The sequence below is a fragment of the Propithecus coquereli genome, unplaced genomic scaffold, assembly GCF_000956105.1.
Source record: "Propithecus coquereli isolate 6110/MARCELLA unplaced genomic scaffold, Pcoq_1.0 Scaffold104, whole genome shotgun sequence".
In the NCBI taxonomy this organism is placed as follows: domain Eukaryota; kingdom Metazoa; phylum Chordata; class Mammalia; order Primates; family Indriidae; genus Propithecus; species Propithecus coquereli.
In genome coordinates, this window is record NW_012134303.1 from 4,191,997 (window position 1) to 4,206,894 (window position 14,898).

Sequence of the window (14,898 nt, forward strand, 5' to 3'; positions counted from 1 at the left end):
ACAAGCAGAATGTTTGGCTTACAAATAAAGAATACTTGTAAAAAGTCTCTCCCGTTTTATTCCTTCTGGTATTTCTGGGCAAAACTGTTAAGTTAAAAACATAGGAAATTACTATGGGGTAATGAGACTGATTTTCTTGTGTGGTTTGTGTGTACATAAATAGTTCCACTATGTTGGAGTCACATTTTGTAAATGTAAAGAAGGCGCCTTTTCACTGGCTAACAGAGAGCTGGAGGTGGCCTTGGGCAGCTGCCTTTCTTGTCTAGATAAAACAGCTCTGATTGCTAGAAGTTAGGGTAAGGGGAAAACAAGTACTTATCCAGAGAGGGTAACAAAAGTACCAGATAGTGGCACTGGTCAGAGGTACTAGACTAGGCAACTCCTAAACTGGTTATATCACCCTCCAGAAATCTGAAAGTCAGGGATCATATATCTTGACAATTTCAACTCTCCACCCAAAGGATAACCCTTCCAATTCTTATGCTCTGCTCAATCTGCTGGGACAGTTCATTGGAATAGAACCAAGGGATAAAAATAGGTAGTTCTGCCTCTGAATATCTGCAAACAGCTGCAGTATAACGTCTCTCTTGTTCTATTAAGGGCCTATCACTGAGTCACCTCAATGATCTCTACAGTCCCTTATGATCAGCTTAATGTGGGACCCAGAACATTTCCTTTTCTTATATTTTCCATTCAGATACACACCAAAATAATAGAACCTAAAAAAATTAAAGATATCAAATCTATAAAAGATTATCTTCCTCTTATATCGTCCCTCACCACTGATAAAACTAATTTTAAGGATTGTTTCTCTCCAGGTTGACTAATTTTACAATGCTGTATACTACCATTCATTCAATATATATTTAAATTGAGCACTTACTATATGCTGTGCATTGTGCTAAGTACTTAAAAGAGACATTGCGCGTGATTCTTGCCCTCACGGTTTACAGTCTAAGGAAGGATTTCATGTATAACAGATTATATGCTTCTCAACATCAATAAAATAGATACTCTATAGGCCACGACTGAGCAGCCTGGTCTTGGCTTCTACTCTTTTCAACAGGGTGGACCATGTATCTGATGTCTACTTTTTAAAGGTTGTACTTTTGTGTTTATTCTCTAAGAGAGAGGACCATCTTTTAATTTTCTATTTCAAGTGTTATACAATAATACCATCTCTTCCTAGAGTAGATACTTTATAGGAGCTTTGTGTATCACACAAGTAAGTCTAATGACAGAGAAAGGTAATTTCCAGGGCAGTGATCCTTTGAAAAAACCAAAAGAGCATTGAGATTATGCTGTCTATGGACCTTAGTATGCTAGGAAATAGACTTATAAGCTGGTAAGATTCAGGCATTCCCATTCCTCTTGTGGAAGAATTGGCTAGAAAAAAACAGGGTCATCATGAGGATTAAATTATATACTGCATGTAAAACATATTAATTATAAAGTAGTATTCAAACTTTAATTTTAAACTAACTCTGGAAGTCATTCTGAGAATTGTCATGTGCTATCCCCTACTCCTACTTCAGATTTAATGTCATATTTCAAATGCAGGCCTCTTCATAAATTATAATAATAATCTTACCTATCATTTGAAATGAATTTGTATGGCTAATTGGACCTAAACTTTCTGTAATACCACAAAAGCTTCAATTAGATGGTCACAGGAAAGTGGTAAAAACAGGGAGATAATATTAATCCCTTAATTTCTTAGCTTCTTCTGCCACCCATAATCTCTTTTCCCCTTTTTAAGTATAAACCTTCATTGTGTTACTTAGTTTGCGGAGACCAAATGACAATATAAAGTTGAGAAGATAAGTAGTAGGGCAGGGCCAGTCCAGAATGGAAAAGAATAAGAATAATGAGAAGAGAGGAGCTGGAAGCTCTGGATTTTTTGGTTATTGCTCCGTTTCACTTAACTCTTCCCATGTGCTCTTTTATTCTACCTAAGTTCCTATGTTACGTATTCTATTTAACTGCAAGTATGCACAATGAATGCCAGATATCAATTAAATAACCACCTAATTTAAAAGCCCTCACCATACATAGTAATAGACTTGAATTTTATATAATTTGATATAGCTCAATAGTTTTCCACAGAGCTATCTTGGCTTAGATGGGTGGTTTCTCTTCACTAAGTCAGTCCTGTTCTATCCTGTAAAAGACAACATTGTTTACCCACCAAAGGGGCTTGGATACCACCTCTTTGAGTGGAATCCAAGAATACAGCAGTTTGCTCTTGAATACCTTAAAATGTCAAGAATCTAGAGAGGTAAATTTAAATTGGGACTTCGATCAACGAAACAAACCTTAGCAAAATCCATGGACATACAAGGGCAGGCACTGCTGTTTCCTAGATATAGTGATGATATAATAGGTAATATAAGAGAATGAAAGACTGCTAAGTAAACTGTTATTCTCTGGCTGTTGTTTGAGAAGAATAGACCTACTAGGAAATGCACTTCTGAGCATAGGTAACAAAGACCTTGAATCTGTGGCTCTGTGGCTATTGTTAATCCTCAACCTTTGAAAGAGATTTTCCACCTTGATGAAAAAAGGCAGCTGAATATATAGACTAGTTGATTCATACTCTGTCCCCAGAAGCTAAAGAGAATTAGTTGTGGACTGTAAAGGAATTTAATGATAGGTTTTTCCTTTTTAATTTGATTTGCATGAGATTACATGTTTATAGAAGAAATCGTTACTGCAGTTACACAACTATTTTATCAGCCTGAAAATAGAAAAGAGTAGTATGAAGAGTTGGAAAATGGAAACAGGGTAACAACAAATGTTAGAAGTCAAACGGAATTTCTGTAGGCTCAACAATTTTGTATAATTACTTCTATTATTTTTTCCAAATACAAAAGTAATATACCCACAAATGAAAAACAGAAAAATTAATATACTTAGTAATAATTTTCAAAGCTACCTTTAAAGTTCAATTATTTAAAAAGAAATTGTGATAAGTGGAATCCTTGGTTAGAAGTTAGGATGAGACTAAATGTTCTCTTTTAAATCAATGGTATCTTCTCGCTGATTCAAGTTAAGATACAACTGCAAATAAAATACAGTATATATATTAATAATACTACATTAAAGACTCATTAGAATAATTTTATAAAATTAATTTTTAAATATGACAAACAACTGTCCAGTTCAAATTGGTGGGAAACATTTGGTATGGTAGGGAAAATGCAAGTTTCTGCTTCTTTTGCTCCTTGGGGAGAGAACAAAAGTTTCAATGGATGATACTAATCCTTCATATTTCAACTCAAATGTCATTTCTTCAGGGTACCCTTTTTTTGAGAATAGATTAGATCCCTCTGTCATATGCCCTCAAAGAAACTGTGCTCTTCCTTCATAGCATTTACCACTGGGTAGAATAGCCTATTTAGTTATATTACTAGTCAATTTTTTTCTTTCTCACTAAACTGTCAGCCATTTGAGAGCAAGGATCATGTCTGGTTCACCACTTTATCTCCAGTGCCCTGTACATAGGTGCTCAGTAAGAATTTGTTGAATGAATAAATGAATGAATTTGTAACAAAAATTATTGCAATTATTTTGAAACCATCCTCCTCCTCCCTTCTACCTTATAACTACTAACTTTCACAGATGTAGTTCCACAAACAAAATGGAAGGTGATCAGATTTGCTGGGCCCACTATTTGACACCCATGTCACTGGGATAAGGTGTAGTGGGAAGGAGTCATTAAGAAGATATGCAATTCTAGGGGGAAAATCTAGTATGTACAGAATTAGATATAAATATTTTTGTTCCATCCCATCTAAAATTCTGTATTTCTTAATGCATAATATTAACTTCAGGAGATAAAACTGATAGTGTAAGTTGGAAAATAGGGCCAATTCTCTACCTTCATCAACATACTAGTCATATTCTTGTCTCACTTCTAAAGGCTTTCCCAAAATACTCTTCTAATTAGGAGAGTCTGAGACAAGGTAAACAGACTTCTGAGTGGTAAAACATAACCACTTGCTTCGCCCAAATTTCATTTTTTTTTTATGGATCAAAGCTATTTCCCTACAAAACAGGGCTACTGATTTAGAATACCTACAAGGAGAACTAAAACCAAATCAATTGGTTTTCCATTTTTACAGTTCTGAGCCCTTTCCCTAATCCACAGCACCCCCAACGTTATTCGTGCTTCACACACTCTAGTGTAGGAAGCCACATGGAGAGTAATCAACCTCATCTGCTACAAATAGAGAAGGAAGGAGTTGAAGAAACATTCATCTTTCACTGAGTGATATGTGAAGACATTATACTACAAATTTACATTCTCAACTCACCCTTTTAAAGTAATTAAATGAATTGAGTGGCAATAGAAATCTACCACCAGCTGCGACAGTTAGAATTTCCTAACTTTGCAATTCTACTACAAAACCTTCAAAGATTATGTGTGTGAATGCCTTCTATTTATCTTTCACGTGGCTTGATTATACCTAGATGCCTTCATGGTCTAATTCACAAATCATTCCAACTCCAATACTTCTGATTTACGATTGAGTTTAGGTTAATATAAATCAGAGAATGTCTCAGACCAGTGAAGGCCTTCAGGTCTTTATACTTGTTCTCTTTGCCTGAACTCTCATGCCTTGCTCCCTGTCCCTTTATCTAGTTAAACTCTACTCGCCCTTAGATCTTAGCTTATATATCATTTCATGTAGGAGGCTTTTCCTAACCTCTGGGATCAGATTGGTTTCCCCTGTTGACTAATCTCATGTATCCTATATTTCCTATCATTATGCGTATAGCTTTTTATTGATTACTTACTTAATTGTCTGAATTGCCAGCTAGGTTGTAAATTCTGTGAGGGCAGGAATAGTGTTTATTTCATGACTTGTGCCCTGGCATGTAAGAGATGCTTAATAAATATAAGTTGAATAAATAAAGGAAAGCAAAATATTAAAGAAAACTATTAAGCTTTAAATAGGGTTCATGAACTCAAGATAAGAAAATGAAGACATTTTTTTACCTGAGCATTCGGTGTAGTTTATGAGGTGTCATCCCACATCCATCATCAGTAAAGGTCAAACAAGATTTATTCTTGACCTCCTCAACATCTATAAAGACCGTCCTGGCCAATACATCTGGATCTACAGCATTATCTGCAAAAGGTAGAAATCTGTGATATTAGATCCCTTTTTTTTCAATATTCTATCAAAATCTCTAGTTCAGTGCCTCTAAGACATAGAAACTATCCTTTATTCACCTCACTTGGATGCCCCAGAAGGTGAGTATGGAGCATTAATGGTAGTGCACTTACTGAATTACAGAGAACAGATATAATGACAGATGGGGTTACAAAGCTGATTTCTAGATTTCATATCACTGATGTGCAATCTGCCATTCTATCTTCAAACTTCAGGGTCTGTGGGAAAAGTATTCTCATATACAAAGAATTTTGCTCCATTTTGTCTTATTACTTCTTTTTTGTTTGTTTCTTTTGAGACAAGGTTGCCAGCTAGAGTGAGGTAGTGTGATCACAGCTCACTGCAACCTCAAACTCCTGGGCTCAAGCGATCCTCCTGCCTCAGCCTCCCCAGTAGCTGGGACTACAGGCACACACCACCATGCCCTGCTAATTTTTTCTATTTTTAGTAAAGATAGTGTCTTGCTCTTGTTCAGGCTGGTCTCGAACTCCTGACTTCAAGCAATCGTCCAGCCTCGGCCTCCCAGAGTGCTAGGATTACAGGCATGAGCCACAGTGCCCGGCCACGTCTCATTACTTCTTATCTTTTAGCCACTTTACTGCTCATGAACATATACAGTAAAGGGTAGCTACCGAGAAAAGTCGAACGAGCAATTTTAGTAAAAGTAGATGCGTATTACATAGATTATAGTTTGTGATAATTTTATCTTCTACTTTTTTACATCATCTCCTCTATTAAAGAACACAGATATTATCACCATTCCTTTTTATAGCCTAAGAGGCATTGAAAGAGTTAGAGGTTAAAATCAAAACATTTAATTTCCTTTCTAGATCTCAGTGATGGCAGCAAGCATACTTAGAAGGAGTGATTTTTGCTTAGGTATTTTGTCATAGTCTTAAAGGTGAGGCAGGCTGTCCACCCCTTATGAAATGAAGACCATAGAATTAAAGCAGAAAAAATATATAGAAAGGTTCACAATTCCTTCTGAATTATGTCTTCACAATGGGTTAATTATTTAAGATTCCAAAGACATCAAATATAGTCATAGTCTAACTTATGTACCATGTCCACAACTCCAGGGATGCCATTGCCTAGTGGCCACATCCTTTTGCCACAGGCACCAATTCACTGTCAATCACTAACACCTGTGGCTCACTGGTCCCAGTGGAAGAGCAGTCTGTACAATCTGTTGGCTAGATTCCTTAATCATTCCTGTCTCTTTAACAAAGGCAGAATCCTTCCCTTCCACCTCCTTCCCTTTTCCTGACATTCTATACTGTTTTCCTGATGCCACATAACTGGGCTGAGAGAGCCAGGTGGGGTCCTGATTGTATATTCATCCCATTACTACTGATCAAATCACGGCATTTCTCCACTGAGAACATCCTTTACAATCAACAGAAGTATTACACATATTCAAAACATTCATTTTTTACAATACAGTTAACAGTATCAGTTACAACCACTTGGATGTGTGGAATGTCCATCAAATAAAACAAGACACAGATTAACTTCAAGGGCCACAATGGTGCTGTCAGAGTCATTGATAAAACTGTCACTGATTGTAACCTGTACAAGTCTTAACAGCAGTATAGCATCACCAGTCTCAGAAGGGAGTTAAGAGGTCTGATATAGTCAATCTTTTTTTTTTTTCACAGAAGGTCCCAAAGGAAAGTTTATTTTATATGGGTAGCAGCCACTTCTTTTGCTTTCATTATTATTTTTAATTGACACATAATAATTGTACATATTAATTTGGTACAGTGTGATATTCTGATACATGTAGACAATGTCGAATCAGTGTAATTAGCATATCTATTACTTCACTCATTTATCATTTCTTCTGTTGGGAACATTCAAATTCTGCTCTTCCAGCTATCTGAAAATACACAGTAAATTGTCTTTAATTATATTCACCCTACAGTGCTATAGAACATTAGAACTCATTTCTTCTATCTAGTTTTGTATCCATTAACCAACCTCTGGGCTATTCCCCTCCCCCCTACCTTTCCCAGTCTCTAGTAACCACTCTTCTACTCTCTACTATAACTCTTTTAGCTTCCACATATGAAAACATGCAGTATTTGTTATTCTGTGCCTGGCTTATTTCACTTAACACAATACCCTCCAAACTTATCCATGTTGCTATGAATGACAGGATTTCATTCTTTTTATGGCTGAATAGTATTCCATTGTGTATATATGCACCACGTTTTCTTTATCCATTCATCTGTTGATGGATAATATAGTCAATCTTTAAGGACCAGGTGGAGCCTAAGGCCTGTGGAATATGGCAAGACAAATGGGCTAACTTTTGGCAGGAGCTACAAGTCTGGCATGCAATGGCAGCTTTACCAGAAATACAGTTCTTTACTTTGTTGAGAGGCAGAAGTCTTTTTCTGTAACTGACAGAAGGATTCAGCATTGTGTAGCTGCCTACATCATTTCAAGAAACTTTACTTGGCAAGCAAGCCCTGAATTGTGTTGGGATTTATCAGTCCCTCCTGCTGGCAGACAGACAAAGTCATTGTGACTGATACAACCTGTCAACTAACTGGACATCATTTATATGTTGAAAACTTTGGACATAGAGGAATTTTTTCTAACACTTTATGGACATTCACATTTCAAACATGTAACATATATCAACTGCAATTACACTTTATAAAATAGTATATTCAATGAATCAGCTGGAAGGCCTTTTGCAAAATCATTTTAACTCTTTTCCTCTTTACTGCAAGTTTTGCCCAAACTTTAGTAGGTATGTTTTTACAGGAACACACCGAAGAGTTTTAACACAGGCACTTCAGGAGTTATAAGGTAGCTGCTGGGAGCAGCTAGATATTTTAGCTCCTTGGCTGGAAGCTCTTGGAATACAGGGGGTAGGGGGCACGTAAGAGGCCAGGGTCAGCTAGAGCAGCAAGGAAAAAGAGATCAGTGATGGCCACCAGCGACCACAGTTTTGCACTTACTTTCGGTTTTCCGTGGCCTTTCACTTGGCCTCAACAAATGAAATTACACTAACAAGGTCGGCCTCAACATATGAACTTATGATAATAAGGCACCAATCTGGCAGCTGGTTTCAATCCTACTTCTTGCTACTTAACCCTCCAAAAATTTACCAACATGTGGCACATTCTATCAGATCCCAGGAAATCTATCTTCTCCCCCAGCCCAGTCCACCCAGCCTAGGAACAGAAAGGACAATGAGAGAACCCTTCCTCCTCTCCCCTCACCCACCACTCAGGTGAGAGCTGCATTGTCAGATCCTGGAGTGTCTTCATCCCCTAACCTGGCTGCACAATCCCACATGCTACAAGATCCTAGGGAGTCTTATCTCTCCTAACCTGGCCCGTTCTATCCCTTAGTGGGAGAATCTTACCTCTACTTTCCCCTTGCCCACCACTTGGGCAAGAGCATGAGAAACCAGATCCTGGAGAATCTATCTTTATCCCCTAGTCTAGTCCACTTGACCCCTTGTCTTGTAAAAAAGCATTGTAACTGATGCCTCAGACCTCATCAGAACCTGGGAAGCAATGAGAAACTATTCCACATCAGCCTCCCAGTCAGCCTCCCCGGGGAGATAGGATGACAAGTGGGAGACAAGGGCTTTGGGGTAGCACTTCACAAGCTTCTTATTCTTTCCTGTTCCAGTAGGATCACACGGCTCCCATCCTCACCTGATCTCAGAGGACAGCCTATTTGGGCCAAGTGGTTGCCCTAGAGGCATCCTACAAGTATCTAAAAGTATTCTTGCCTAAAAGTAAGGTCATTGAAGGAGCTCAGGAAATTTCACCCCAAAATAAGACTCTTTGCTATAAAGAATATTTTGAATTAAAGGCCATTCAAGATAAAAAAAAAAAGGCATTGGAGGGGGCTTTCCCTCTATCTGCATAAACTGGACTGACTGGATCAAAAGATCAAAGGGGCAACTGACTTCCCTTCCTCTAACTGTTATCTCACTGTATTGCAGGAAAGAAGATCAAGAATGCAACCAGACCTGGCAGAAATCATTTAAATATAGTACCCATCTCTCAGGTTAATTGAATTTGCAAAGAGAATCATTTACAAGTCGATCTGTTTCCCCCAATTCATCCTCCCTCGCACCACTGGCTGCCCCTAAACAGAATTATCTGTACTTCTCATCTCCCCTCCCCTCCAAAAGGACAGGTATAAAAAAATCTGAACTTGAGTAATCACTTTGTGATTTTGTATGGTAGAGCTGATCTTTCAGGGAACATTTTTGGGGGGAGGAAGGAAAGGGGAAGTTTCCTTCACCCCCCACATCATCAACCTCTGTCACAAGTCTATTCTTTTTCCTCTGTTCCACATCCCCCCACATATGCACAGCATTCAAATGACCACAAGTTTGAAATTTAAAAGTCATTTTTTTTCTCTCTCCCATGCCCTATACATCCCTTAGGCTTTCTCATACCTTGCTTTTTCTATTCCCATTGTAATTCTCTTAGTTTACAGAGTTTATTCTTTCTCATCTGGATTATTGTGATAATCTCCTAATAGTCCTTCAAATCCAGGTCTCTCTCTCCTGCAATCCATCTTATACACTGCTACAAGATTAACTTTCCTTAAGCACAGCTCTGATCATGACATTCCCCTGCTCAGAAAACTTTAGACTAAAAGGCCAAATACCAGAGCCTGCCAGTCACATCCTGATCCCAGATCACCTTTTTAACCTCATTTCCTATTTGGTACTTGGAGTAAAAAAACCTGTGTTTTAGTCCTGGATCTGCCACTTACTACACATGTAACCTTGGAATAGTCAATTAAATTCTCTGAACCTCTGTATCATCATCTGCAGGATGAAAAAATAATAATACTCTTTACTTCAATGGGTAAAGCTAAAAAGGTATTTTTGAAAGGTCTTTGTAAACTTTCTAAGTACCTATAGATTTTACTATTTGATAACTCCTTGCTCTAATTAAACTCAACTATTCAGTGTTCTTCATGCCTTTGTTCATGCAGTTGTCCCTTTTGCCTGGAATGCCCTCCCCCCCATATCCACATGTCCCAATCCTTCAAATCTCAGCTCAAATGTCACCTCCTCCACAAAGCCTTTCCTAACCCTCCTCTTTCTGATAAACTGGAAGTCATTCCTCCTTCCTCTAAACTCCCACAGCACTTGTTTATATCTTTGTTGATATATCACTTCCTATTTTGTTGTTATACAAAACATAAACCTTCTGTACGTATTTTATCTCCCCTACTAGCAGAATGAATCTGTGTTGTATTCATTTTTGTACCTACTATAGTGGACTTGCACACAATGGGTGGTCAATAAATATTTACTGAATGAATGATTCACTTGAAAATTAATGCCTAAGTAGAGAAAACTATTGAAGGAAAACCCAAAATGCAAGCTTTGGATTACCAGGTAACACTTTGCTCTCCCTTTTCCCTATTATTAACATTATCACCAATAGCTGTGATTTGATTTTAATATCTGTATACAGATGTGCATGCATGTGGTATGTACAATACACATACACACTCGCACTCATATTGGACATCTTAGGCCAGGCTTAGGTTCTTCAAGGTAATGCCTAAGACAAAAATCACATATATTCAAAATTACAAATTGAAAACTCATTAAGTCACCTATAAAGTAAATTAAGCACAGGTACATGTGGTTTTACACAGTTCAAAGGTGAGGGAACAATATATTTGTCTCCCATCCCCCACTATGTAAATTGTTGCTTTTTCCTCTTTAGGTCTCTTTTTTAAAAAAATTAAAGCACATAGATTGTATTCTACTCTGCAGAGATCTGGCTGAGGCATAGTGCCAAACCTTAAAGATACAGTCCCTGTTCTCTAGGATTCAAAACACATCAATACCACTTTTCCTGCACCTTCTAAGTAAATCATACATCTTGTAAAGCATTAGGTGTTACAGTCAAACTAATTATCAAAGTGCTCTATCACCCTTTCAAAATAACTCTCCTATCTCCTGCTGCCCGCTGACTTCTTGCCCAAGACAACTCTCATGGCATGGCCACAGCGACTGCTTAAGTAAGCACTGGGGCTCATTTGGAGAGCTTTGAAGCCATTTTCAAGATTTTGTTCTGTGCTACCTTGCCCCATAAATACTTTTTCCTCCTTTCAATTTTCGAAGCATTTACAATGTGCTCTGTATGCTGCTGCGTTTTGTGCAGGACTGCTTTTCTTCTTTGCTTTCCACACAGCATTTAGCACACTACTGCAAAAGCTGGTGTACTTGGCTTCAAGAGATCAACCGAAAATGCTTCAAAAGCAAACACCGGTGGAGCGAGAGGTTAAGTCCTCAGTATTCATTCCAGCGGTGTGAGGGCGCTCGTGGACCACGGATCCAGCCCTCCGCAGTCGCAAGGAGCCAAATGCACTCGTGTCATCTCTTAAGAGATGTCCCATCATTCCTAGACTTTCTTGTCTCAAAAGTTAAAGCACTCCGTTTTCCAGACCCGAACCTCTAACCCGGTCCCCAGGACCCTAACCGATGCTCTAACAGTGCCCTTTTGCTAGCTGGGCATCCTCAGTTGGTCGTCAGCCCCCGCGGAGCCCGGCTGCCTCGGGGCCAGGTATTTTTATGCATTTCCTTTTGATTATTAACTAAGTTATCCTAAAGTGCCCGGAACATCACGAGCCAGAGAGAACAAGCACACAGGGGTCCTGACCCCTCAGACACACCTTGTTTCCTCAGCTTTATTCTCGGAACCTCGTCCCTGGCGAGAGAGCCATCCCCCTCCTCCGCCTGCGGAGCTGGGGCCCGTCCCGAGGCCCCCACCCCAGCCCCGGCCCGCCCCCGCGCGGCTCGGCGCATTCCTCTCGCGTCCGCGGCACCACGCTGGCACCACTGCCTCGGGCGATCGCGGCCGGGCCCGCCCTCGCCACTCACCTAGCAGCTCCGCGATGGCACTGAAGGGTCGCGTGTGGCTGCTGGAGTTGCTCTGTAGGTAGCGGGGGCTCATCTGGGGGCGAGAGAAGGTCCCGTCCCGCGTGAGGCCTCGGCCCGCCGGGCCCTCCCCGCGCGCCCCCCGCAGCCCCGGGGCCCGCGCGCGCGTCCGCCCCCTCGGGCCCCCCACCTACCGTGCTCAAGCGGATTCCGAAGGCCTGCGGGCCGCCGCCCGGCCGGGCCAGCCCGCAGCCGGGCGCGCCAGGGCCCCCGAGGGCCCCTCGGTACAGGAGCATTTTTTTGGCCGCCACGATGCTCGCTTGCTGTTGCCGGACTCCTCGCCCGGCCGTCCCGGACTAGCCCTCACTCACTCCCACTCGCAGCTGGCAGCGGCCGTCCGGGACTGGCCCTCGCTCGCTCCCACTCGCAGCTGGCGGAGGCGGGGCGCGCTCCAGCCACCTGTCCCGGGCGGGAGGGGTGAGGCCGGCTGAGCCGAGCGGCGGCCCCGCCCTGTCAGCACCTCTCCCGACCCACCGACTGCTGGGGCTGCTTCAGGGCCGTACAGAAATATGGCGACCTCCTGACAGACGCTCCTTGATCCCCGCCCCTAATTAATTCTTGGCGTTTGCCATAGGCCAGACCGCCGAGCGGGAAAGCGCGAGGGGGAGCGCGTGGGGAGGGGCGGGAATGAGGCAAGAGGAGGGAGAGCGTGTACGGGATTTCTGGAACGGAGTCGCACTGAGGCAGCATGACTAACGGGCAGGATAAGACAAGTCTTTCAAGTTCTGAAGGCTACAGTTTTGCTATCTGGGAAGATAGCAGACTCCCGTGATGGGAAAGTATTCTGACTACTCTGACTCAAATGCTTCCAGAAGCACCTAGAACTTTCTAGAAGGCAATTGGCAAACTATCTCCAAAGTCTTGCAAGCTTGCAGGGAGGCCGTTTGTAAATATATCGGATTCACTTAAATACCGCCAAGTAGGGGACTGGTTAAGTTTTAGAATATCCATAAAGCAAAATACTATGCAGTTCTTAAAGGCCATATCTGTAGATAAATATTTACTGATGTAGAAAAATATTCATGAAGGAATTAAGGAAATGAGAGAGTATGACATATTGTGTGACACGTGATACCTTTTTTATTGAAAAAAGTATGTGCGCATATATATGCATATGCACATACATATATATACGTATGTATACACACACAATGAAAAACATTTGGTATATATCAAGATGATATCTCTAGGTCTAGAATTATGGATTTTTTCCTTTTTCTCTTATCTGCATCTTCTAATATTTATATTATAAACATACACTGATTATAGGAAAACAGATTTTTAATTTTTTAAACATATAACATTCTATGGTATGGATGAACCATAATTTATTTGACCATTCCTCTATGATAATTTAGGTTGTCTTCAATTTTTTTATTTTGACAATGCAAAAATTGATGCCTCAGACAATCTCATGTACAGGTCACTAATTTCTGGTACTGTTATTTCTACAGAATAAATTCCAAAAAATGAGATTGCTGTTGTCTAACAGCATGTGAATTGCTTAATTGGAATAAATACTGTAAGATGAAGAGGATTTGCCCTCCCACCAAACGGTCAGCTATTTTGCCATGTTCATAGCACTAAATGGTTCCAATCTTTTAACTTTGTGCAAGCTTTTTGAATAAAAAATATTATCTCCTTGTTGTTTTAATTTGCATTTCCCTGACTGAATATCTTTTCAAATGTTTACTGTATATTTGCATCTCCTCTTCTATAAGTGACTATTTATATCCTTTGAGCATCATTTTTCCCCTGTCGAGTCCTTTGCATTTGTCTTTAGTTATCTTTTATTAATTTTTAAAAATACATAAAAGTACAGAGAACAATATAATGAATCCCCATTTACTTATTACTCAGATGCAGTAATTAGCAAGACTTCCATACCTGCTGCAATGGACTGAACATTTGTTGCCTCCCAAAATTCATATATTGAAATCCTGCCCCCTAATGAGATAGTATTAATATTAGAAGATGAAGCCTTTCGGAGGTAAACAGGCCAACGAACGTGAAGCCCTTAAGATGGGATTAGTGCTATATCAAAGGGACCCCAGAGAGCTCTCTCAACCTCTTTCTGCCACATGGAAGACACAAGGAGGAGCTGGCAGTCTTTAGCCTAGAAGAAAGACCCTACCAGAACCCAACCATGCTGGCTGGCACCCTGATCTCAGACTTCCAGCCTCCACAACTGTGAGAAACAAATTTCTGTTGTTTAACACATTGACTGCTACACTAGAAAAAAAATTTTACTCCTTGGGGCCACAGTGTTTTATTATGAAAATATAATTGAAAACTTTGAAAACAAAATGATAATAAAGAAATTAAGTGAGGTGGGGTTAATCAGGGATGATTTGCAAAGGAGGTGAGTTTATGCACTAGGTTTGAAACTATTGATGAATACGGATTACCAAATCAAAAAAAAGGGCTTTCACATGCGTAGGAATGATAAATTCTGAAATCAGGGGGCTATTTCCTGAAAATGGTCAAGTGGATGGAAATGAGGTAAACAGGAGATGACAGTCATTTGTAAGGGTTTATTTCTTCAACACGCTGGTAAATGAATGGGTGTTCATCATACTATTCTGTATACTTTGTATAGCTGAGTATTTCATGATAAAATATTTTTAAAAGGAAGAGAGATTGGTCTTTCCAGATGGGGGAACTGTAGGAAGCAGGACATAGAAGCAAGGACAACACACGTCTATTCTGGAGATGTTTCAACCAGAACGGTCATGTCTGGATGGAGCACTCGGAGACTTCTGCAGAGTGATC

General features: G+C 40.2%; 1 protein-coding gene across 2 annotated transcripts in view; it reads right to left on the reverse strand.

Moving 5' to 3' along the window:
• MORC4 (MORC family CW-type zinc finger 4) overlaps nt 1-12,637 on the reverse strand; it is a 53,194-nt gene extending 40,557 nt beyond the window's left edge. For both annotated transcript variants that reach the window (XM_012645709.1, XM_012645700.1), the window contains exons 1-3: nt 12,261-12,637; nt 12,070-12,142; nt 5,003-5,135 (exon numbers count right to left, since the gene is read on the reverse strand). In XM_012645709.1, the coding sequence (XP_012501163.1) occupies nt 5,003-5,135; nt 12,070-12,142; nt 12,261-12,362 (308 nt within the window). In that variant the 5' untranslated portion in view covers nt 12,363-12,637. The remainder of the gene's footprint in view (nt 1-5,002; nt 5,136-12,069; nt 12,143-12,260) is intronic.
• Between the last annotated feature and the right edge of the window lie 2,261 nt (nt 12,638-14,898).